Source organism: Tribolium castaneum, chromosome 4 (genome assembly GCF_031307605.1).
Source record: "Tribolium castaneum strain GA2 chromosome 4, icTriCast1.1, whole genome shotgun sequence".
NCBI lineage: Eukaryota > Metazoa > Arthropoda > Insecta > Coleoptera > Tenebrionidae > Tribolium > Tribolium castaneum.
Window position 1 is genome coordinate 4,289,000 of NC_087397.1, and position 27,083 is coordinate 4,316,082.

At 36.2% G+C, this 27,083-nt stretch overlaps 1 protein-coding gene across 1 annotated transcript in view; it reads right to left on the bottom strand.

Moving 5' to 3' along the window:
- Positions 1 to 27,083, bottom strand: part of jeb (jelly belly) — a 34,209-nt gene that overhangs the window by 4,008 nt on the left and 3,118 nt on the right. The window contains exon 2 of the mRNA XM_008203287.3: positions 2,353 to 2,513. Within this exon, the coding sequence (XP_008201509.1) occupies positions 2,353 to 2,513 (161 nt within the window). The remainder of the gene's footprint in view (positions 1 to 2,352; positions 2,514 to 27,083) is intronic.

The window sequence follows — 27,083 nt, forward strand, 5'->3', positions numbered from 1 at the left end:
GATTCTTATCAAACAAACATGATGAATTAATTAACTAAAGAACACATTATTTTATCAGAAACAGATAGTCTGACAGGGTTTTATGTAATAATATGTGCCAAGTGCATAATGACGATGCTTATATTCGGAAGTTTACAAATTAAAGTATTTCTTAAAGTAAGCAAAATGAGCACTGTTAAAAGCTACATCCAAAAAAATTCAGGTCAGTCGGGGAGTTTTGTCACAAAAGATTAATTTGAAGGTCAAATCATATTTTGTCAATTAAATCAGTTTGTACTATTTCAAACTAATTTGAGTATTGGTTTTAAAAGTGGGGGCAATTTCCTCAACAAAGCCTTGAAGGGGCAAAACAACTTGTTTCCCCGAAACCAGTAGTAAAGTGTGAAGAAAGTCACAAATAAACGATTCTGAATCACAGAAATGAATTGAATAGAACTTCTCCGATCATAAATCTTTTCCAATTTGATCGAATCTCGCCAAATGTACGAATTCTGTTGCTGAATTTCGCTAATAACAAACTTTGGAATAAAGTTCCCAGTTATGGTCTCTCAGCTTCCCCAATTTTTCTAATTGTTGCAGACGAAAATACCCAATTTTATTGAGAGCCGCCTAGCGGTGATATTGCATATTGATGTGAAGAAACATGAAGGGATTAACCGTTTAAGCTAGCATTTAGTGCTGCAATGTTGGGCCAAAGGCTACGACTTGATGCAATATAAATCACCAGTCCTGTTGCTTTCACAGGAGCTCTCAGTCTTAAACTTAATTTACTCTCTTGGAGGAGATATATCCTGTGTAGTTTTACACTGATGCCCCAGCTTTACATAAAGAAATTTGCTGGATTGCTCGTTTTGTTTTCTGGACGTTCGAAAAAACCCGACATAAATTATATCATTTGAGCTCTTTCTTTAGTTGAGTTTTTGTGCGTTCGCTCTTTTTCGCAAGCCCACAAATGTTAATGCTTTCATTCATTAAATCAGCAATAAATTCGGGTCTTTTTTTTTCTTTGGCACGTTGTCGCCAACTTGCGAAACAACATATAATAAATCTCTCTGTAACGTTGTTCGTTTAAAATCCATATAAAAAACATGCAACAATTTCTATTTTAATTTCAAATACAAGAACTGTGTTCTTTAGCCGTCGTTTCAATCCCATACAAAGGAAACGAGTTTTACCAATCTCAAGTGCCGGGAGAACTTTTAAAAAAGAATCGTTGAGTTGTTTTTTCCTCAACGTAGAGCCTCCGAAAAAACAACTAAATAAACACAAAAGAACGTTGTATTTGAATGTGGGTTCGCCTAATGATGTGGAGTAAGCGAAAAATGAGAACGGAGGAAGAACGGATTTTTTATTATACTCGTATTCTTTACTTCTTAAATTATTAGCCAGGATGTATTTATGGTAAACAAGGTTTACAGCTTCAAAACACTCGGGGCATTTAATTTCCAACAGACACAACGACCAGACCACTCGCCTTAATTAATCTGGCACAATTCGATTAAATCCATTGATTCTGCACCAAAAACAGCAACATTAAAATGATGTGTTGCTCTCCATTACTGCAAAAATTTAAACTACTTTTGCCGAATCAGCTTATTTACGGCACATTTATTTAATTGTAATTCCGAGCTTCCTTAGACTCGATAACATATAAAAAACCTATCTCCAAGGATTCAAGTGTCTCACTCATAAAACTCAACCGACAGGACATAAATAGTTTCTCACATTTGTGACAAATATGAGTTACGAGGCATTCGTTTCATAAAGAAGTGCTTCACATAAAATTCTCTCAAGTTCGCTCTTTAAACAAAATAATCGTTCCATCATATAATGAAAAGCCCTCGCGTTTAAAGCAGAAATACCTACAAACAGTTTTGTAAGTAAGGGTGGTTCCAACCAAATAAACGTTAAAGGATTGTCCACAAATGAACCACTGCATAAGCTGACAACTTTTTCTAAATTTATAACTGAGTGCCGTGATACACTTATCGGATATTATTATGAAGTAATACCAACAGTTTTACGTTTATTTTGCAAATTTGTCCCTGAAAAGTGGCATTTTCCGGCGCTAGTTTACTCTGTAAAAATGGTGGATGCGCCGGGATAGTATAAATTTTTCCCAGATTGTACACTTGTTGTGCCTCCCATTGTGCATTAACGAGTTAGTTTTTCGTTTCCGCATCGAAATGTTTAATTCCCCTTCGGCCAGCCTGTCCGTAAGAGTTTCTCAGTGAGAGTGGCAAAAGCCGCATCCGTTTAAAAATTCAACGGTCCGTTTGTCATTTTCGTGTAACGTGTGATAAATTTGTCCTCATTGAATAATTCGTGTGCGATGAATTATTGGCTACGTACCGTTTTATAAAACATGCAGGCCTGCCGGTCTTCGTCTTCCCCGGAGGGACAGTCTATAAAGCCGTCGCAAAGGACGTGGTCGTCTATGCAGTGGTAGCGGCCCTGCCTGTCGGGGGTGGGGCATGCAAACCGCTCCATGCCGTCGGGGGCGGGGGGACATTCTGGAAACACAAAACAAATTTTATGTCTTTATGGTGATTTCGTTTTATTGGCGTTATTCGACGACGGTGCGCGCGGACATAAACAATACCAACGATGCCATATCAAAAATCTAACTATAGCAGCAAGGGCAACACTCTTTACGACGCCCTTAATGGAAACGCTCTCCCGCTCAAATCAAGGGCCCTCAGTGCGGCCGCACGCCCACGCCCTTCCACGATATTAAAATTATCCTTGTGATTAAATTAAAATCATTATCTTTTTTGAAAAATTAATGTAAAACACAAGGAAGCACAATATTGTCGCCAAAAGTCTTTATTATTTATCGAAAAAAAAAATTACGTTAATATGTTTTTAGTTCGCCTAGGGACAGCTGCTGTTTATTTATAAGCCGTGCAGATGCAAAGTTTAGATTTTTCTGCATTAATTTTGAATTTGCGGTCGACTTCGTGTTGAAAATACAAAGCGCTTTTATTTCAATTCGCCGTGGCCGGTTATTATTTAGTCCGATTTGTTTATATTTATTATTAGAGGGCGTGTTATTGCGTTTTGTGAGCGCTGAATCGTTTAGAAAACCCAAAGTCAAATAAATTCTTTATCTAGGCAGAGCTTTATTAATGTACACTCTGGAACGATCACGGTTCGGTGCGCACACAAAGTGAAAAAGAATTACGACAGGTCACCGGTTTATTTGATTTGGAGAGAAGATAAATTTACACACAAATTTTCTCTTTCATAGAAGGAAAATTATATTACGAACTCTGGATTTATAATTGGGATATCTTATAACGCTATCACCCTGAAGCATTTTGTGCTTCCACCAAAGTAAATAAACTAAATGAAAAAAGCCGACTTGTCGGATGTCCTAATGAGATATAAAACTTTGACGGGAGTGGGCGGAAAAACCTGGAATCTGCATACGTGCATTTGCATTTTGCCCATTTTGACGAGAAGCGTGAAATTTTTTGCGAACGCGCGTGACTAACGACTGAGTTTTACAGAAAATTGTGAATTTACTTTACCAATTAAACAACCGCATGGAGTTGAAATTAATGTTAATAAATAACTGTACTTGACTAGTTTTAAATAAAGTATTTGGAGGCGAATAATTTTAAACGAGAAAAGAAAGCTACTTTTATTTTACTAAAATATATTCATCACTTGCCCAAATATGTTTGGTCAATTTAGAGTAAATAAGTGTTTTTATTTTATAAATTATACAAATATTAATTATTTGTCTTTTAAGTGACGGTGGATAAAATTATTTCCGTCGTCATTATAGATTGTGAGGATGATTATTTGCACCTGACATTTAGTTAAAAATAAAATTTCAAAAATATCAGTTTGGTAAATATTTCCAGAGATGAATATCTCGCTGAAGCAATATGAATGTTTTCTTTAAAAATAAAAAATAGGAAGTGTATTTTTGAAAACACGCAAGGTTCTAATAAGGGAAATATTTAATTAATTACAAAGGTATTTAATATTTTTCGAATGCCGCATTGAGTAATTTGTTTGAGTCGAATCGGGAATTTATTGGAGTTATTGGATCGCTTCAGAATAACAAGAATAGAGATGTGGCAATAAAGTAGGAAATTACTGTATAGGAAATGGACGTAAATTTCTATTTTATCGTTGCGAGGGGTGTAACATTCCATGTCCAGGTCCGAGCGCTTTTCTCCGGGAAAGCGCCAGGAAAGCACTTTTTCACAGCTCAGCGGCAACAAAGTTCGATCTTTGACACTATTCGGACCGTGTGTAAAGTTTTTCATTTTGTCGAGCTCGGTTATTGTCTTGCTTATTCGTCGTTTTCTCCCCATGAGCATCTCATCACAAATGTCAGCGCGCGACAACCGCATGAAATATTTATAATTTCACACGATTCCTGACAGACAGGCCAGAAATAGGCTCCTGGTGTATTATTAAGTCCCAATATTTCTGTTATGATAATGCGATTTTTCCCAGTTTGTCAACAGGATTTTTTACGGCTGCGCATATCAAAAGTTGATGAGCGTCAGTGATTGTGAAATATCGAATAACGTATTTTTAGCTCATTGTGTGCCCGCACGTGAAAACTCTTGTCGGATTCTTTTCATTGTTGCGTTTAACATGTGGGAACACTTTATCAGGGCAATTAATTTGCGGGAGCTTCTTTGTGGACGACTTTTAAGGATGCAGTGAGCGAACTAGTCGACCAAACTTCCCTCCTGCGGCCGCTAATGACAGAGTCCTCCGATTATCAATGGCCTGCAAGGGCGTATTCAACAGGCTGTTACAGTTACAAGTCATCCCTAGAGTGGCAAAGGGCGACATTTCTGAAGCGCTTCACGCGATAGTTCCACGTCCAACGATCTAACACGAAACCTACCCTTTGGTGGGGATAATCTAACGGGAAAGTTACCCTTTTATAATACTGGAAAAACTAATTAGTTTACGATCAAGTCGGACTGTAATTAGAAACTAGATTTAAAATTCACAGAGCGGAAAGACCAATCGAAACAATTAGTGCATAAGTAATGAACTGCATTTCTAGATTATCGCAGCAGACAGAAACAAGATCAGTCGGAATAAATTATTCAGCGGAAGTTACCTCCGACCAGAAACGACGGCGCGAATTCCGCTACCTGCAACTCTTCAGAAAACGTTCATTTAAATCCACTCCTCATTGACCAGCCTTGTATAAGGTTGAAGACACAAAAAACAAATTACAACGGATTTTACTCAAGAAATAGCTTGTAATTTTTCCAGTCGCAATTTACGCGTGACCTCCGCCCGTGTTTCTGCGTTGTTCTTTTGCCTTTAATTTAATAACGAACGTAACAAGCCGTAATTCAGCCGAAACGAGCCCAAATTGTGCCAATCACAATCGGGTGTTGCAATTTTCGTGTCCAACAATATTTACGCGTTGTTTTTGTTATATCATGTTCGTCAATTTTCAGCGTCCCATTTAATGCGAACTTAAAACCTGAACGAAAATATGAAGCAGTCACGAAGTTTTGACGTCAGAGAACGGCTCTTCGGCGAAGTTTTATATTAATTGGTCATTGTTGGGAAAAGTGTGGCTGTGTTCCCGCTGTTTTTCCCTAATGGAACCGCACGAAACGGCTAAATGGTTGCGCATTTTCCACGGTTAAATTTGAAACTGCCAACAGTCAATCATGTATTGGATTCACTTCTCACATCACTAAACCAGCAGGAGAGTTTGCCAACCCGAATTGATTTAACGCAATTTGCAGCAGGAGACTCGAAAAATCAAATATTTAAATAAATCAGCGCCGAATTGAAATTGGCATTGCTGCCGAAAGTAAATATTTACACAACGATAATTCATTAAAATGTTTATTAGCGAAACACATTTTTTCTAAATTGGATGAGGTCGGTGTTTGGAATGCACACCACTTAAAATATCTTCTGGAAATACATTTTTCGACAAGTCTCGAGGGCTCGAGCCAAACATCACTTTCCATCTGCATAACTTTGGAGAATTTCCGAATCAAATAGAATAACTGTCAATGGGAGTTCGCGCGAACGTTCCGGAATTAATACAGTGGGACACTAAGTAAGTAGATTTACATTGGGTGTGAGCGATGTTACGGGAAAAGCAGACAAAAGATCCGCCAAGTAGAAGAATGAGACGATTCTCTCGGGCATGTAATTTAAATTCGGAAAGAACTCAAGTGCGTGGGAGGAAGATATAAACTGCGACTATCTAGTTAGAACATCTTCCTTTAACGCCTTAGTCAACAGTGTTTTCCTGCCCCAACTAAATTTAGCCAGGGATGGCAAAAAATCCTAATAGTTCTCTGGATGTCGTTATTGCTCTTTCTCCGACTGCTTCCCATAACTTCGCCGCAAATCTAGGGATATTACCGGAATATATTTCGCTCCATCGGAATGAATTTCAATTTTATAAATTTCAATGGAAAATGCTGTTGGCCTTTTACTTCGGACTGTCCAGTTTAATTAAACGAAAGGCTCTACACATATAGCATCGGTGATTTGTTTGCAGCTTATTTCAATTAAAAGTTTATCCGAGTTAGGCTTTGGAATCGGGCTAAAATCATGCTCTGCTGCGATTGTGGCTCCGTTTCAGCATTAATTGGATTCTATACAGCAGGTAATTGTAGTTGAGAGCCAAGTTTTTGTGAAGACGGAGAGCCCAGATAACGCCACATAATGCTCCCGGATTTAAATTTCCAAGCCATCACTTCATGCGTATTTGCAGATCACGAACTATTATTTTATTATTATATTTTATAAAAAAATAAATTCAAAAAACTTATTTAGCGTTCGATTACTTGTTGAACATTTTGCGCAAACGAGGCAAGAACATTTAGGGCGTCATTAAGTCTTAAATCCTGAAGATAAAAGAGCAAGGGAAAGGTTTTAAATTTTTTATCTGTTAAAATCTAAAGTTGGGACCGCGAATGTTTTTTTAAATTAAATTCTCCTCCTCGCGAGATATCCTGGGGCAAAGCTGTAACTAGACGACTTCCAAACTTCCAAAATCGCCCTTAATAGTCTATTTTTAAAGCCACGCTGTTCCAAAAATAGAATTAAGAATAGTGTTTGCCGCTGATTTTTTGATATGAACCCAACAATCATCCCCACAAAGTGGTTCAGTTCGCGTAACGATTTTTCCGAGGGCAACGCACCTGTTTCGCTAACAGCCGGAACTGAGATCAAATCAAATTTAGATTAATCCTATCTAATCACCGTAGTTTAGCAGCGGCCGTCCCTTCGTGCATATTATTTCCTTGTTTTCACAGCGCGTTAACTAGGGTCAGATCTCCGTTCAAGTCACAGATCAGCGGAATTTTTGGTGAAATTGGGGACAAGGTTTGCATTTGGTTAGGAAATAGCGTTTGATTGGGTCCAGTGTAAGAAACGACAACAGAGCGTGTACGCAAAGATATAAATAGCGCAGAACTGTTGCTCGTAATCGCACGCCAACCTCATAATGCCAGGCCTGGATTAGGCGAATTTATGCCACAACGAAGTTTCATCACGGGAAAAATTTAATCCGCTTTAATTGCGTCACGAAAAACTAGCACTTAATGATGTTTACGCAGTGCTCTGGGAGGAATTAGATGGCACCAGTATCGAGTTATCAATACAGGGGAGTTAATAATAAAAGTGGAAGGCGAGCAATTACATGCACGAGACCATTCATAAATCAATAAGAGAACTTCAAATAGACTCAAGTTCCGAAAATAGCCCTTGCCGTTCTAATTGAGGTTTAATCGACCCGTTATTTATGTAATAAACTAGTGGAACACCCTTGCGGTTATTTTTGGTGAATTATATATAAAAAACAGGGAAGTGTTACAACGCCATTAACCCGAAACTCGGCGCTATTTTCGCCCCAAACAATCAATTTTCTGCGAAAATTATCATCACAATTGATTGTCACTGGAGTAGGATTGTGATTTATGAGGGTGTGTTTCCGTGCCGGCCGAGCCCATTCAGGGAAAGCTCGCCTTCATTAATAAAAAAATGCATACTTGGGGAATTTTATGTTTGCCATTCAACAAGTTGATGTGAATTTTTTTCGCTGCATAAATTTAACTAACTTAGCGCCAGAGGGAAGCTTTTAATGGCCGCCAGAAAAAACTGATTATCCAGACGTCGCTTAATGATTCCGCTAGTTTTGTTTTCTTTGGACGAGGTAAATTGTGACGGAAACGTCTGATGAAATATTTATAAATTCCATGAGCGAGCGGGCAAAAGACAAAACAAACATTTACTCAAGCAATTTTGCTATGAGTCTACGATTTGACGGTGGGGCGCCCCTGAAGCAGACGAATTGCATCGATCGTTATTATTATTTATACGAAAGTTTGTCGAGAGCCGGACTTTACGAGCCTGTCTAATATTTACAATATCGTAAAGCCAAATCACAAACGTCTGACCATATTTTGCTGTCAAAAACAAGAGGTAACGGACCTAATGACGGAATAATAAAAATGGTGGATGCGCCGGGACGAGTCGTTGAAAATTTTTGATTCAGTAAATTCGCTCGACAATAAAAGTAAAATCCGTTTGTGCTTTCGAGTAAACAGTAACAAAGTGGATATTTTACGAAATGAGTCCGCTACATCCGGATATAGAACAATTTTATTTTCTCCTTCGTTCACTTTATTAAATCTCTTGGCTCTGTCTTTAGATCATTAGTTTCAAGTTTCCGGAATTACTTGGCAACTAACAAGCCTTTTTAAAAATAATTTTCACCACATTTATCTGTCCTTTTCAAGGCAGGGCCAACCTGTTGGATGCTCAATTGAGTAAAAATCAATCGATTAAACCCGGCTCAAAACAACACTGAACTCAATTAAAATTTTATTCCCCGCGCTGCTGCTAAATCCTCCAAAATATAAAATTCAACACTTAAATAACACTATATAAGTTTATTACGTGCCATGCAAGCGGTTATAACTAAATTTGTTCCATAAATTATTAACACTCCCGGTTCCTTTTTAAGTTTATTTGGCGAAAGCTTTAAGGGCATTTTTACGTCTTATTCGCATGGAGCAATTTATTGTTAAACTTCTATCAGCGAAGGAAGTGGACTAAGCGAGACCTACATCACACTTACTTTATGTTACGAGACCACATTTTGCAATTTAGATAAAACAGATTGTTTCACAAATTCAAAGTTCTCAGAATATATCGTTTAAACCAAATCTATTGATGCAAATGAGAGTTGGTCAGGTCTGCTTGTTTATTGTTATAACTGGCAATTTGCGAGTTTTTTCGCATAAATAAAAGCTGTTTGTCGGATCCTGATTTTTTCCGTTCTACTTCGATGATATATCTGGTTCATTTTATACGAAAAATCAACATATTTTTTCGATAATATAAAGAAAGTTGAGTCAGAATCGATAAATTTGAATATGAAAGAAGTTTGATTACTTGCGAACTTCCTTCAAACTCTCTTTATTATTTAAGCCGGTTTTTAGTAATTCGGAAAAATTAGAGGCAAGTCTCCAGTCATTCATTCATTCATTGTATTTTCAGGAAACAGCAAAATTATTTTTTTTTGTTCCTGCTTTTTACGAGTTATGAAATTAAGATCTGACGAAAAAACTATGTGTGCTGAAAGGGCCTTCCTGGTGGTGAAGTGGTCACGCACCCAAAAATCTGCGATGTGTTTGTGCTCAAGCGTAATCGCTCCAGCTAATCAGATTTGCAATTTAATTTTAAAATTGTTCCACTTGTGGCGGAAGCATTTGAATTTATAAATAGTCGGGGGTGTTCATTGGGAAAAGCCGATAATGACTGCACCTTAGCCGAGGAAGTAACGGAAAGTTAATTTTTAGTACCTCACTATTTTAAAAGCACGCATTAATCTGCGGATTAATTAAACGTGAATTTAAGTCAGTGTCGTGTTTAGTTGGGTGATGCTCGAGGGAAATCAGGATGAACGGGATGTGAGTCACGCATCGTAACGGCCTAAAGCCGCCTTCAGACGACACAGACTTAAATCGTTTAAAACTACGAGCTTTCATAACGGATATACGACAAATTGAATCGTCAGAGGACAGTTTAAAATGAACAATGCGGCGCAGAGTTGACGCCGTGTCAGAAGGAAATTCGGAGGAAGAGAAATGAACGTTAACAATTGTTACAGTTGGAAAAAACTTGACTCATTACGAAATCAACCATTTTAAATTTTATTAATTAACTGGAAGGACTGTGCTGGCGATGAAAGTGATAAAGTTTTATCGCTAAAAAAATCACCGCTCCCTGCGGCGAAAATTGTAGTATCAGATGATGTCGCAGAATGAAAGAGGGTTTAAGGTTGGAAGAATATAGCCCTCGAAACTGTGTGAGTGCAGCAATGAACGTTTGACCGGCTGTTACATCACCACGTCCTTTGACAGAAGTGAAATGATGAATAGGGGATTCTTTCACAAGTTATTCCAACTTTGCGAAAGCTTGAAACCCTTATTCGTGTTCTCGTCAATGATTAATCCTCATTTTTAATATCTAACCGGCTTTTATTCCCAAACAAATAGCAGTAACTTGTACATAAAATCATTGTATTCGGTGTTTAATTTTCACACCATAGGTAATGACTTTTATGGCGTTATTCGTTAAGTAATGACCTCCTTTTTAATTGTTTTAAATGGCAACAGACATTTTTGATTAATGTTTTGTAAACATTTTATGTACTCGTAAATATAAAAAAATAAAAAACCAAAAAAAATAAAAAAGAGAGTTATATTGAAAATTATAAAGGTTATTTAGAGTATATGTAACACAAATAACTTTATCTTTTTGTTCGTCCTTTAATTTAAAAAAGGTAATTGTCTTTTGTTTATTTTGTTGTGTTTAAGTGTCATATTAAGTGTTTTCATACTAAATATACAAAAAAATATAACAAACAATTGCTACTTATAAAATATTTCAAGAACAAAAATATAAAGCCCATTATGTTTGGTTGTCAAAATTTTGTTTAATTTAATTAAAGCAATTTTTTCATTTTTTTTCTTATTACCAAAAAGATATAGAAGTGTAATATGTAAAACAGCGAACAAAAATGTCACTGTATTGAAAAAATGTGGTATTTACACGAATTAAAATCTACCCGTCTAAGAATTTTTTCAAAAATGACTAATAACAAAGATATGAATTTTGTGTGTTATTTTGGTGATATTTCGTCGTTTATTATTTTTCGTTTATTTATTGGGTTGGGAATTTTGCAGATCGAAAATTTTAGTTCCATCAAGTTTTGAGATAAACGCAAACTGAATGAATTTTGTAAAAACACTAGAATGCTGTGAAATCAAATTAAGTTAGCAATGCAAACAATAATTAAATTGGATTTTTGAGCTATTCAACCTTAAATGAAACACGAGCTTAAAAGACAAGAGATTTTGCTGTTTAATTGAATTAAAAAATCAAATAAACTGTAACATGTTTATGTTGCAGAGCTATGTAATCAGTTACAAATTATTACAAGACGATGATGAAAAAAGAGCGCAAATTCAACTTCGTAGACACAGAAATTAATAATTCATTAAATAGATAATAAACTCATCCATTTGCCTCAAGTCTTGAATATGAAATGGTTTGTTTAAATGCCAAAACAATGAATATTATTTTTCCATAAAACTATTTTAGAGCTTTACTTAATTTAAACTGTATTTTTAAAATGATTAGTTATCTAAAAACACTTTTGTTACATAATTTTGAATTTCTCCTGTATGAGGTAATGAATTTATTGCCTCAGGCTATGTATTTCATTTAAAAATTCAATATTCAACATAACAACCAATATGTATTTTTTTACACATTTATCAGGAGTATGTTTTCAAAAACAAAATTAAGCTCTATTTTTTTGGCAGCATTTTGCGTTAATTAATTAATTAATTATTTTTTGTCAAAAATCATATCATGATCTTAGTTCTCTAAACGTGCAAATATTTGTAAATACATGACTGTCTTTATAACAATAAAATTTAAAAAATTGTTACGAGAAGTGGTCACAATTTTTTTTGTATAAGGTATTTATTTGTCTTGATTATACCAATTAATGTCCAATTGAAATAGGTCAGTTGTTATCTCATTTATTTTTTTATTTTTATTTTTTTGAGAGAGTTTTAGGCCAAATTCGCAAGTATCTATAAACGTATTGTTCCTTCATAATTCATAGATTTTATTCAGTGCAACCCCGTTTCTTTTGAAAATCCACAGAGCGATTTGTCACGGTTGCCCCTTGTGCGGCAATCGTCATTTCGCGTCTGTTTCCGCACTTGCAGACGTCCTCGAAAGTCGACGTCGGTGGCGGCGGCGTCGGCGGTAGTGGTGGTGGCGGTGGCAATAGTTGGCGGTTCTCACTTGTGAATGGGATGTAAACGTTTGGAGTGTGGCTGTTGTAAGATGCGCACTGATGATGTAGTATTGATCGTGCGTGGGCGCCGCCGGCCCGAAAGCTCAACGCTCACCTCTCGGGCGCCTCTGACGTAACAGCAGTCCTTCAACATCGCTCCACATCCTCCTTCACTGCTTCGCTCAGCGGCGCACCATATCGCATGACAACACCAACAACAATCACATTTTAACGGAATTACATCGATAATTAATTAGATTCGAGAGAAACGTTCATTTGATGCCCGCTTTGCGCAATTACACGCCGGGAGCCCTCGATGCGAGCGCATTGAATGTCGTTGTGCCATTTTTGGCTCTTCGCTCACATGGATTAACACCGAGTTTAAAGCGATATTTTTTGCTTTGACGAGCGACCCGCTGTTTCTTGCTTTCTTAATACTCGGTAATTAATGATTCCGCCCACGCAAATATGTCAACAAACAATTTCTGGCAAGGAAGAACGAGCTTAAATTTCCAAAACAATTACACCTTCTAAGTTAACGCCAAAGTCTTGGGCTTCACGTTAAGCCGACTGAATGCATTTTTCTGTTATCTTCCTAACTATCTACATTTTTCCAAAACAGAAAAAACTTTGTGTAGAAAATTCTCATTAAATGTTCACCAACGTAGCATTTTTTTATTTTTTGACGTATTTTTAAAGAAAAAATCTTCTTAATAATTTTTTTTTGAACCCAAAGTAGGGCACGAGTCACTATTTTTTGCTGATCAGTGATCACAAATGTCTTTTTTTTTAACTGAATAATGAGAAATGAATCAAAACGCAAATTCTGTAAAATTCCTTTCGATATTCAATAAAATGTTTTCAGAAAAAAATTAAAACAAATATAGTTTTTAGTTTCTTGTCTATATATTCGTATCAAAAAAGTGATCCGTTGGCGCAAATTATTGTCTAAGAGATGATAAATTCAATTTTTACAATTGAAACTTGCTTACAAATATAGCAAAAAACAGAAAAATATTTTCCATTTATCCTTAAACCAAATAATTTTTTTGAAAAAAATTTCATCACATTTGACACCGCCTTCTTCGATAAAATTTCCTATGATCTGGTGCTAATTTTCCGATCTAAACCCAAAAATTAATTCACGTAAAGATAGTATAAAAGTGTGAATTCAGTAAAAAATTTGTCCTAATTATGCTGACTAGCAGCTAGCCTTTGTGGCAGTGTAGGTGAGCAAAAACTGCTCACATTTATACGCCAACATGAAGCGAACCGCCCGAAGTGTCAACTATGCAACTCTGGAAGTTTCGATTACCTCTGGCAATAGACAGACACTTGAAATGTGCAAAATTTGAGAGCATTATTGCGACCTCTCGTGCTCTTGAAACATGCAGCAAAATTTCTTTAGAATTTTATATCGAACTGCTAGGCGCCGTTTGATAAGTAGTCCCTTGCGATAGCGAGCGAGTCCCTTGCCTCTTTTGCAACGTGCGAAATGAAATTGAGCTATTTTTGGCACACATCGTCACAAATTCGGTTTTTTCCCCGCCCGGAATGCTTCCAACAAACAACAACTTTAATCACTTTAAAATCGTTAGACTTTTCCACATGGAAATGATTAAAATCGGGCGAAACAATGGACGCGGGTACGTCAAGAACTCGCGAATTTCGACGTTGTCGCTTGAAATTAATTAAACAGATTCGATTCAAACCCGGTGAAAAGCTGCCATAATTACCCACCGCTTAAAAGACCAAAACCGCTTTTCACATTGTTTTAATTAGAATTTAACGGTTTTGTATCGACGTATCGGACCAGTTCATCAATAATGTGTGCCGCCGGATAGAGGGGCCGGATACGAATGGGATTCGACAGTAAAAGCTCGCATTATTTATCTTAATTTGAAGCCTTGAACAATTCATCAACAGAGCGGACGACAAACATAAGATAGTTGTGGGGGTTTTTTCCTGCAATACATATATCAAAATGCGGCCGCGGCCTTGTTCATAACAATAAAAGCAGAGCTCCAGAAATTAATTCGCAAGTCGGGAACTATCGAGTTAGCGTTTTATTTATGGCGTTTAGCGTGCTAATATTTATTATTTAATCCGGAATTATCGCTGGGGGAGTGTACGATTGTTGCGGCGATAATTTTAATTGCACAATGTTTCCTTAAAATAGCCCCAACTTCACCCTGTCGGAAGTAATCTGGTAAGCTTTCCCCATAATTACACCAGTAATTAGCGCAAAATTACACAATTAGTGCAGTTATGTTAAATTAAAAACGGCCGAGCCACTCTTCGACACAACTGCAAGATAAACGATTATTAATGTGGCTAAAAATACCACCACATGAAAAATTAAACGAACAGCGGAAATTTCCATTTATGACTAAATCGCGATTAAGTGCATATGTTTCTCCTACACAGCAGTGAAAGTATCCAACGTTGTTTATAGCTCGTAAAAATTTTGGAAGCATTTAGCTAATTTTACAGTCGCGAAATTTACTGTTTACATGATTTTGTGTGTTGTTATTGCCAAAGCTGCATTTCCATTAAACATTGAAAGGGTTGAAGGTCGCAGCTCTTATAAACATAAAACAGCAGTCATAATAATTTTACGACTGAGCTTTGGTTGCAGTTTCAATTATGAAACTGTTGAGGCAATAAATCGCAAAATTGCTTCTTCTTAATTTAAATAAGGCACAACATTTTAAGACTGTTTTTGTCCCAAACATACGTCCCCAAAATAAATCCTGTTCAAAGATAAGGCAAGGAAACATTTAACAATGTGTGTAACTACGTAAGATTACAATCGCAACGCGGGCTAATTTTACATTTTAATTCAGTAATGCGCTAAATCCACTCATTTTGTGTAAAAAAAACAACGTAATAACAGAACTAAACATAGAAAATGTAGTGGGTTTATATGTAATTCAAATAACTCATCAAACATTCGTAATTGGTTTCTAATGTTCCCGAATTAGCTAGGTCACTACTTACGTTTGCCGGTAATTGTTTTAAGAATACCGTACGGCTTCTAAAAATAGCGGTACATCTACGTCAAACGGCAGGGCCTATTACCTAAGGTAGGTCTGCAAATTTATTCTCGGAAAGGATTTTCCTGAACAAGTTTCCATACATTTTTTAGGAAAAATTCTACAACGCTTTTATCGCGCTTTCTTATGATCAAAGCCTTGCATAAAAACGTGCGGCATATTTTACTAGTTCGCTGGCTTCTTGTAGGAATAATGTATATTATGAAGACTGATTGTGGCTGAAATGTCAACAAACGCAAAGTTTGTAAACAAGAAATATTGTTTTCTACAGGACAAATAAAAGAATAGGACAATAAAAAACGCCCACAACTCCACCTTAACTCATTGAATTAATTGACAAATCATTTATTTTCCCAGCTGATTGCTTTTACTTTATTACCAGACCAGTTTTTGAAGAGTTTAACTTTGTGACAGTCCCCTAGACGAGGTTTTATATTCGACGTAATGTTGCGAAAGCTATTAAGTTCAGTGTGTACGTGTTTAAGGGATTAGGGCTGTAGGGACGCGTTTTCAATTAGCTAAGGCATTCTCTGTGGTTAAGGGTCAGCAAACGACAAATAAACTTAAGCCAAAGCCGCAACTTGCGACTTTAGAAAAAATTTAAAAGTAACTTTAATTAAACCAAAAGTCAATTTCGCTTTGCCTTTTTATATTCTCGGGGCTGTTACATCGTCATGTGACAAAAAGAGGAAAGATTAATCAATGTATCGAAGTTGGTTTACGAAATTTTTTATGAGCACGTAGCGATTCAGGAGCTTCACTGTTTCTAACTTTATTAGAAGTTTAGCTTTCATGTCACCATGAAAGTTTCTGCTGCGTTCTTAACGAGAATTTATTTACACGTCGTAATAATTGGTCTAGAAAATTGTGAAACAAAGACTCGTCTATTTACCATAATAATTTATTAAAATTTTTTGTGGAGTGGTTTTAATATTTAATCTAATCACGTCGTAAAATGAGACACCTCTTTGAAAACGCTTCTGTTTGGAACAAAAACTCACTCTGAATATTTTATGAGAAGTGTTGGAGATTTTATAAATCTTCGCCTTACACGACATAAGTTATTTCCACTAAAATGCTCAGAATCCATTAGCGGAACGGTGCATAAACACCTGTACCCGACTAAAGGCGCAATTTGTAGTAAATAAAGTGCGAAATATGGCTTTAAAATGTTACTTACACGCCAGACAGATTTTGCGTCTTAGCGCCTTCACAGATTTTGTATCACACTTTACAAATGGAATCATTAAAAATATATTAATTCAGGCACAGCTTTTTCTCGCAAATTACATTTTTAATCATTAATAAGTTCCAAATACTGTTATTTTACATTCAAAGTTAAATTTACACCAAAATATTTTGAGGCAGTAAAAATGGTGGATGCGCCGGGATAGTTAAACGTACATCAAAAATTTCTGATTTCAATACATGGCAGCTTAAATCCTTTAATAATTTTAAATTCGCTTGCTATCAAGTTCTCAGACAGACAAATAAATCAAAGTATAAAACATTAAGCTACTCTCAAATAAATTAGTGTGGTTTTTCAGTTAACTTGAGATATTTATTTGAAGAGCCGAAAATTGGTTGAAAACCAAAGGACCATGTTTTTACCAAAGGAGCTATGATTGTTAACGAACCGTTAAATTTAATTAATGTCAGAGTATTCGGACGTTAATCAAATACTAACAAAATTAGTTAATTATGGCCAACTAACAGAGAGTTTAAAGCTCCTTGAACATACACACAAAACTAATTAAATTAAAGCTTATATGTTGCCACAAGTTCCAAAGCAAGAAAATACCAAATGTCCTTTAATTTCGTGTAGAAAGTTTGAAATAAATATCAATAAAAAAGAATGAAATTTTAAATGGGAAACAACAGAGATAACCTTGACCGATCATTTCCGATGTGACATTTTACAGGAAAACGGTTTTGTTTTGCCCTAGAATAATAGATGAATTGTAAGTTATTTCACAATTTAACCGTGTTTTCCGCTGCTTAGTAGTAGGAGACAGAAAGCTGCACATACAAGCCTCCGTGTCCTTGATCTAAAAATAGTCGCGCTTAAGAGCCCTTGAACAAAATAAAATTGCTCGAAAATCTGATTAGCATTTGCTCGGATCTTGCCTTCGCTGAGGATTACACAACAGGCTGAGCTGAGCAGTGACATCACACGATTCCGGGCAGATGACGTCATAGGGCGATGGCAGGACTCCCGGAGTTGCTCCGGAGCTCCCTTTAACATTCCGGTTGAGTCGCGGCCTCATGTCTAATTCATACGAAGGGCCCGAAAATGCCAGCGGAATTACACTAACGCACAACTTTGGGCTTACGGGTTAAATAAACGCATAAAAGCATCGTTGGTACATCATCAGTTCGATGACTCAATCGCCACTTTGCGGCAAAATAACTTAACGTAAATGACGGGCTTTTTGTATCGCTAAGGAGCAAGATGTTCGAGATCAAAGTTAATTTGAGAACAAAGATCGAAGTGGCTTCCGCAGGGAGAACATTAGATTGTTATTTTTTAGTTTCAAGACCAGTGTGGTTTTATGGTTTAATAGATTTTTTTATTTTAGCGTTATAAGGCAATGAAATTGCTTCTATTCACGTAATGCACTCTTGAGGCTTTTTATGTTTGCTATTTGTGGCAAAATCACCCTGCAGTGGCCAATCCAATAAGTAAATATTGTATTCACAAAATTTTAAAATAGAAACAACAAAACCGAACTGAACATCGAATTGGTTTCCCACAATATGTACTAAAAAAACTAATACTTTTATATCAGAAACATTTTATTGAATATTTCGAATACATTGTATCGCTGAACTCGTTTTAAATGAAACTTAAAATGGTTATCCTTTAATCAATAAGAATTGTCGGCAAAATTCATAGATTACGTTTTGAAATTCTGTTTTGGTTTCACCAAGAGTCCCATAAATCATTCCAATGTGATTATAAAGCAAGGCATTTATTTTAAACTAAGTGCACACTTTCCCTCCTCAGACACTAAAGAGTGCACCACACAGAGTGCAAACAGACGTTGCTTTTAGCAGGTACATCTTCATTTCGCTGTCTAATGAGGATAATTTATCAATGGCGTGAGAGCTGTTTTTGTTGCATTGTTACAGCGGATGGTCTTGAATAATTAATATTTAAGCAACGAGTAAAGATAAACACAAACATTAAATATTCATGAATAGGAACTAAGGTTAATTATTGTCGCTGTGGGTTCTTATTAATGTAGCAGACAGCAACCGATACGAAATCCTCCCAACAGCAAACTTTTCCACGGGTAATTAAATTTTTAAGTTTTGCGAGGATATGACATCGGAAAACGCTAAAATCCCAAGAAAGTTTACTTACGAGCACTATTGCAGAAGTACACTTTAAATATTCAGAGGAAGCGGTTTTATTATAGCGCGATTTTACACGATGTTGCTTTCATTCAAGTGAAATACCTCGACTGCATGCATACGCAACAAAAATTCCAGAAAGCCATAAAGTGACCCCAGAAAAGCCAACGCGTGATTTATTACCTCACTTTTATCAACACATTTAAATATCTTTCCTTTCCGAGCCCAACGCTAATGAGAGAGTCAAATATTTTCCTTTGAGAATGCTTAGATTTCAATGGGAAAAAATAAAACCACATTCCTGTTCTTGAATAAAAGAGTGACCTCGCATTTGAGTCCCGTGGAGATTAGCTCCATACAGAGTGGGATTGATTCGAACGCTTCGGATGAGACATCTCCTGAAAGCTCTGACAGGTTATACGTTCCTGAATGGAAACGGAAAAAGAAAAGTTTCCTTTTTCAAACGTGTTATTAATGAACACTGACGAAACTAAAATAAAAATACAGGTATTTATCTCCATCAAAGCGGCCGAGGTGTTACTTTTTAGCAGGGTTCTTATACAAAAAACCTTTAGGGATTAATTTTGCTAGTCTGAAAGTTGTTAATTTGGTGTAAATTGGAAAACTCGGCGATTGTTTTGGTTGTTTAAAAGCACGTAAAGAAATTAAAAAGTTCCTTTCAAATAATAACTTTCTTCCAGCGCTCCCTATTAAGAAAATCTTATAATGATCTGAATATCTCAGGCTGTAGTCAAAGCAGTGAATCTTCAAAATAATTCAACTTTAAAAAGTAATTATCCGTACTTCAACCTGAATAACTTTCGATCTGGGCATAAAATCCTTCAAAGAACAAACATCTCGAACTTTACACCTACATAAAAATATGACAAAACACACGGTTTTTTAGAAATTCCTTAGCACAAATTTAATAATATTTACGAAACTTTCATGTTAACTTTGAAGACATAAAATTATTCGTTAATTATTTTATCCCCACTCACTATAATTGAAAATAACAGCCTCGTTCTGTTTTCTTAATTACAAATATGAACTTTTAAAATGTCAAAGCTGTACAATGTTTATTGAAAACAAATATAATTAAATTGTAATTTCATCAACGCTTAAGCAAATTTATTATAAAAAACGGTTTACCAAACATCAAGATAATTACGCAACAAGTAAATATCTTATAAAATGTTCGCAATCCTTGAAAGTTTTGAAAGGTAAACAAGAAAAATACCAAAAATAGCTTTTGCGTGTGGCAACATCGATTTAAATATTAAAATAATATACATGATAATGCGGCTTTAGGATAACTAGCAAAACGTAAAATTGTGGTTAGTTAACTAATTGAGAAGAAAAATGCTATCCCGGCGCATCCACCATTTTTAACTTTTTTTCAGTGGTACCACAAACACGTAAATCAATAATATAGTTAAAATTGTGTTTTCATTTCATAATAAATTGTTGTTGTCAAATAATTTCATTAGAGGTATAGCTTGACAATGGTACGTAAGGTGCTAAATTAATCCAACTTCATTAGAAATACCGTTTCGTTGTAACAACATTTTGTAAATTACTTGAGGCAAATTCCCATTGTCTCATGTAGTTGCTGAACACGCTCTTCGAGTCTTCGTTATCTTTTCGCTTGTTTCTGCCAACCTGCGTTTGTAATTAAACCATAAAGCCAATTTAAGAAGTGACTGTACACAAACGTAAAATGAACAATACTCCACTTGAATTTCCATTTTTGAGCAAACTTTTGTTATTTCAACCCAGTTCCCCTATTTGGTTTACTCCTGTTAGAAAGATTTATGCGATCACATATCTCTCGAGCTCTCGATTGCGTTAGAAATTATTTCAAAAATCGTGTTGCGAAAAATCTCGAGCTTTCTCTGCGTCGTGCGTTCTCGGTTTAACTAGCGCGTGGGCCGCCATAAAACCGGCTTTCCCCTGTTTACAATTCGTTTAGTCGCCTTTGGTGATTTTTCGATGGTAAACAGTGCAAGCAGGTGCATCGCTGGCCCGGAGGTGGTTGCGGATCAATACGTCGAGGAGAGGAAATCTGGTCCGACTGGCGACACAGACAGGAGACACATCGGCCCCAATTCAGCTTCGGCGGTGCCGCCCCCGTATCTCTAAACACGTGATGCCAGACCAAACCGCACACCCTTAGCGATTTCTTCCTACTAATTTTAGCACGAATTGCAACCGAAAATTGCACCGAAAGTTGAAATTGTGTCGGCACGGAACTCGCGGCTTTAAATAAGCAATCAATGCCGCTATTTATACAGGGATAAGTTTATAAATGGAAACCCAACCTGTTACAATATCGATTGATACGCTAGTGGCAACTTTCTTCATTATACATTTATGCTTCGAGAGGCTGCAAATTATTTCGGCGGATATAAAGTTACAAAAAATTCACAACAATTTCATTATGTAGCCACGTGTTTATTCCAGGTACAACTGTAAACAACGAAAAAACATTTTCATTACAGACGAGAAACTTGAATTTGCACTAATAAAACTAACTTGTTTTTAATGAAATTGCAAAGACACTAGTCAACAATTTTTTCATCATTTATTCAAGTTTTAACAAGTAATCCTATCCACAGCCTCTCTAGACACCAATTAATAACACTTTATAAATAAAAGCGTTAAAATCATAACAACAATACCAACAAGTTTGAAAGTAAACACTATATTATTCATTAAAGACAGTAAACACCTACACCAACATCACGAGGAAAATGTATTTCCTTCCGTACATATGTAGTAAATACTTACAATTACAAGAATTACCGAAAATGAATAAAAATTTCTAGAATAAAATTATATTTATCCCGGCGCATCCACCATTTTTGACTAATTAATTTTAACTAAATATTTTTTTATCTAAAACGTTAAACCATTTGCATGGTCTATGACGATTAAAAAAGTTTACGAGTCGTGGGATATGATCACCGAGAGGCAGATTCGGTGTCGGTGTAACTCAATCTTGAATGAAATCGATTTCTGATTCCGGAGCCACTCAAATATCAGAGCAGCGTAACTAATCTTGAAATTTCTACAACTTTTCATAAGTAAAACATTTATCAAAACTCCGAAGTTGGAAGATTTTAGTAAAACAAACAATTTTATCATTCCTTTTATAATTTCGTTATTTGTCCACGCAAAATGAAACGTGTTCTGCTGGGTTTTTAATATTAGCTTGGCGAACTCAAGTCAAGATAGACAGCAAGGTGGGAAATTGGCTCGTATCTTTTAATTACTGGGGTTATGAAAGGGAAAGAAAATTCTTATTTTTGTTCGCGTTGGGAAGAAAGTGCGGCCGATATATGGACTTATAAAGCAATTTATTTTCGATTTGCTTTTCCCCTTGCAATATTTTAAAGCCTACGCAGAACCATAGAAAATCATTTCTGATGCTTGTTACGTACCGGAAAATCTATTAACTTTTTTGGTGGGATAAATAAATCCGGGTTATGCTACGTGATGTATCTGGCAAAAAATCCGCACAGCCACTGCTCTAAAGACAATAACGCGCCCAGTTAAATCTGATGTTGGATTTTCGATTCGGTTGTAACATTTAACTCAGCTTAAACGACAATGGATTTGGATCGACTGTCTCGTTTAATCCTTGTGTAATATGAGAGGAGGCGGACATGTTGTATAAAATTCCCCCATAAAATGCCAATGCTGCCAATAAACAAGGCTAATGCTGAATTACCAGCGCAATTGAGCGAGCGTTGAACTGCACTCATGACTATTGCCCAACATTGCACTCAAGGGCCGGCAGGGCCTTTGATCAGACAAGAGTGTGCTGTGTTTAAATCGCCGTTACAGGAATTTTGATAGCGGGGAAAAGTTTCGCTGTAAAATGATTTAGTGGGGCATAAAAAAGTTTATGTGTTAGTGGCGAATATAGCCCCGACCGCCGGGAACCAATAAAAAGGTAGCTCTTGTATTCGTGGGAAATTTATATAAATTACTAATCACTCTTTCCTTTCGAATATCGAATAAGCGTCTTCTCTCTCGGTTAATTGATAGTGCCAGTCGATAAAGGCCTTATTTGACGTCACACACTCACTTTTCTATTTTAAAACCGAAGTGAATTAATCACGATGTTTTATCTGGGACGTATTCAATGAATTCGCTCAAATCAACAAGTTCATTAACTGTATATGCCTACTTCCTAATTGCCGGTTATGTTCTGCCATCACGATTCGATCAACATCATGAATAACACACTCCCACGCTTGATACCTTCTTACGCCGACTAAAACACGGATTTTATGCAAATTTTATGCAAACGCGCCCAATCTCAGGCTTTAATGTTTACAAGCAACAATTTGCAATTAGTCAAACACCAAGATTTTGATATTTGCCTCAGCTGTCAAAGTTAGTTCACTCGACATGTTACTTTACACAAATTGAAACTACCGACAGCATTCCAGCTTATGCTCCCATTGCACAAACAAATTATCCTACGCAAACTAAAATCAAAAACTACGATTTCAACTTTTAAAATATATTCAGTCTCTAAAATACACACTTCTTAAATAAAATTCCAAAAACAACAGGTTTCTTTTCCGCTGAAAGAAATGACTTTTAAGCTGTCAACTTTGTGCTCTTTAAAGCAACTTAAATTGAATAAAGTAGAAAAATAGATTTCATTCCCTTTAAATAACTTTTATCCCTATTCTGCATAGGATTTCTGTGTGTATGTCATTAATAAAAGAGACATGGTTTACGAGAATCCATATTAACTTTTTTTAATTTTTTATTTATACTTCAGCTAAAATACTAATTTTAATTTTGACTGAAAAAAATTAAAAATCTGTTCTACAAGAACAATTATGGCACATTCGTAAGTCTGCGTACAATGCATTAAGATCACTTCGAGCGTGTAAGTGCATTTGGTTAAAGTGTTGAGAAATTTAAATGAATTACAAACGACCAAGGCACTTAATTCCCTGTCGTGTAATCGTCTTTTGAACAAAATTTAATGCGCCATCTAACTTTGTTGCTAATCTCCCTGCGTAAAACTAGCAAGTGATTTTCAGTCTTTGCAGACACTCAATTTTTTCAGTTTCCTAAATGGTATCAGCCAGTTTTAGGCGTGTTTTCTTGGAAATAGTCCTCACACCTAATTTCTAAAGCCCTGAATCTCTCACCAACTAATCAGGATTTTAATTAACCCATTCATGAAACATGAAAATCTCGTTCAGTGTAGGTGTAAGAGAATGAATATTATCGGTGCTTTCATAAATTATAGTACCAATTGGTCTAAGAGAATTAGTTTAACATAGCTGTTGAAAACTGAATTAGCAATTCCAGGTTTGTTATCGCATTTCTCTTTTTAAACTTTCTCGTTATTAAGAAAGTTCATACAAGTTTTTAAAGTTTATTAATTGCTTTGAATGTTGAGACTCAATTTTGTACAAATTCAAAATAAATTTGAGGAATTCTACATTTCCGGTCACTTGCTACAACATTTACATTTTAGATTGTCGGCAGCAGTGAAATACCTAATTATCGCGCAACCTGGAAAATTTCCAGTCGGGATAAGACAGACAAATTGAAGCTAATTAATGGGAAAACTTCGTTTGTCATGTGTTATTTTCTATGCATAATATTCGAGCTTTCGATACAGCCATTAAAAGCTTTAGCGAACATTTATAAATAGATTCGGAGCTTTCTATATCACTCATGGGAATACAGGGAGGCGTCAAGCTGTTCGAGGTTGAAAGAAAATATTCCTTCCGTAACACTTTCTTACGTAAATAAGCAAATGACGAGTTGTCGATATTCATAGATCACTGCTTCCATCCAATGGACTAATTATAGCGTTTTATTGTTAAAAAATGCAAGCAGTGTCCACTTTGGTTATTAGTATTTAGTGTAATGGAGCCTAAATGTGGGAGTCGCACTGCACCATTACCCGGTAATCGGAATTACCGATAACAATAATATCAATTTATCTTTAATGAAGAGATGCATTCGGTTGCAATGATACGGCCAAGCTTTATGAACCAAATTGTATAAACAACGCCTTTGTTACATCATATTCCAGCTCTCAATCACAAAACAGCAAAGGCAAGACTCTGTTTAATTATTTAAGTATTCAGTTTTGAAAAACATTAATTAATTTAGTGTCGGCTTCTCTCGTGGTGAAAAGGGCATTGTTATTTGGAATTTATGATTGAGTCAAGAGAGAGCTTAATTTCCGAAACGAAGCAAACTAACCGCGAGACAGACGCATAAAAACCTCCAAGGTATATCACCCTCGGGGGAATACATCCATTTGCATATGATTTCTCAATGGAGAAGCTTGCATCACACAGGGTTGTTTACCTTCCGTTTTGCTTAACGCCCCATTAAGTGGCCAAAAGGCCACCTGTGCACTGGAAATCTTTCCATTTTTAATGCCGACATGGCCACATTGTTAATCAGCCCGAAAAGGCCACCCTTCAATTAGCTTGAGGAGTTTTTGCTTGAAAGAGCCGCTCTTTAATGCGGATTTATGCGATTAGATGTGATCCGTTGAGATTTCCGGTGGGGTTTCGACCGCCACTAATTCGCCGATTCTTGCGAAAATTTCATAAACGATTATTAGACTCGCGCATAATTTCGGCCTTACATCCGTGTATTATTGAATTTATGCAAATGGAGCTGTCAAGTGTGGCATTATTGCGCTCAACACGACGCTGTTTGATACCAAACACAATAATTACACCATAAATCTCGACGAGAGATAACAAGATGACAACTTAACCAAAATCGAATTATGAGGCACTATTGGCTGGAAGATTACGTGTTTATTCACCACATGCTGAACCGGTGCATGGGCGTTGGAAACATGCGGAAATTCAATCAAAATTCCCTGACACAAGAACGCTTTCTCTTGATTATGATGTGCGCGCCTGTTTATTGTGGAAAAATTAAGCGAGTTGAGCGGAAATTGAATCGAAATTTCTAAGAAAGCTGCCAGAGACAACATTACCCAAAACACACATACGCCTTAAAAAACACAGTGGGCGTATTGACGAAACGAAATAGTTTCAAACCGAAGAAAAAATGTAATCTGAGCCAATCAAGTACACGAAAATTCTTAATGAATAAATCTAACAGTCCTGAGTGTTGGTTGAAGCACAATAGATACCTGAGCGGTTGCTTTTAATGAATCAAGTCAAACGAAAATAAACCGAAGAAATTGGATAAAGCTTAATGTTTGAACAGTGAAGTGGTGGCATCCATTTGTCACACTTATTAAGGGTCAACGAGGTCATTATAAAATAAATCCAAATACGGATTTAACACACCACTTTTTGTGTCACAGACAAACGAAATTGAATTACAAAAGAACAAGTATTAAACCGTTTTTTTTATGCTGAAAAGCAATTATAAAAGCCACCGATACGTCGCTGAAAACTTTATTCAGGGGCTTAACTCGAATATCCAAAGGGACAGGTTTTGTCCTAATTTGTCTCTTGGCAATTACGTCAAGTTTATAATAATACTTTTGTAAAGCGGGATATTTAAGCATTTTCATAACTTCTTCCTTAACGACCTCTTCATTTAAACGCCATTTGGAGTGTAAACAATTTGAATAAATAATTTTTGATGGTTTTAAAAAGTTTCGTTTCGTCTCGTCTCACATTCCTCTCAGAGTTGAAGCAGTTCCTAATTCGGATATTTGTAAGTCCTAAACGTTTTTCTACACCGACACGACACATTATAATTCCGTGAAAAACCGGAAGCGTCTTGAATTATTCATAATCCTCGAGCTTTTTCCCTTACATAAAATGCTTTTTCTCAACGGCTAATGCGATGGTACTGTACGTGTTTAATATGTGGTCGAAAGTTTATTAAGCTGGGGCCCAACCTGTGGTGGCCGATAGCGTGTGTGGTAATGAATTCGCAGCCAATGAAGCCATTTCCGGGAATTAGTCGCTATTCTCCCCGGGCAAGCGTGCACTGTCCACCCAACTATCTAGAGACATTATTCGAAAACGGATAAACCGGAAAACATTCAATACAATGAAACGAAAAACACGTATTAACAATTTTGTCGCGCCTTCGGACGCGAGAGGATTTTAGCGTTGTGGTTCGGTTTAATTAAAAACTGACCTCTGCTTTAACTCGATTCATTCTAGGATTATTTTGTGGTAAAAAATAACGATTTTGCATTGCCCTGCAATGTCTAAAAAATTTTGAAAAATGCGCTCTGTGGTGCAAAAACCGTCCATCAGATTAAAGAGCTTGCCTAAAAAAGAAAAGCGAGTAATAAAGCGCGATTAGTGCGCCAATATTGACAT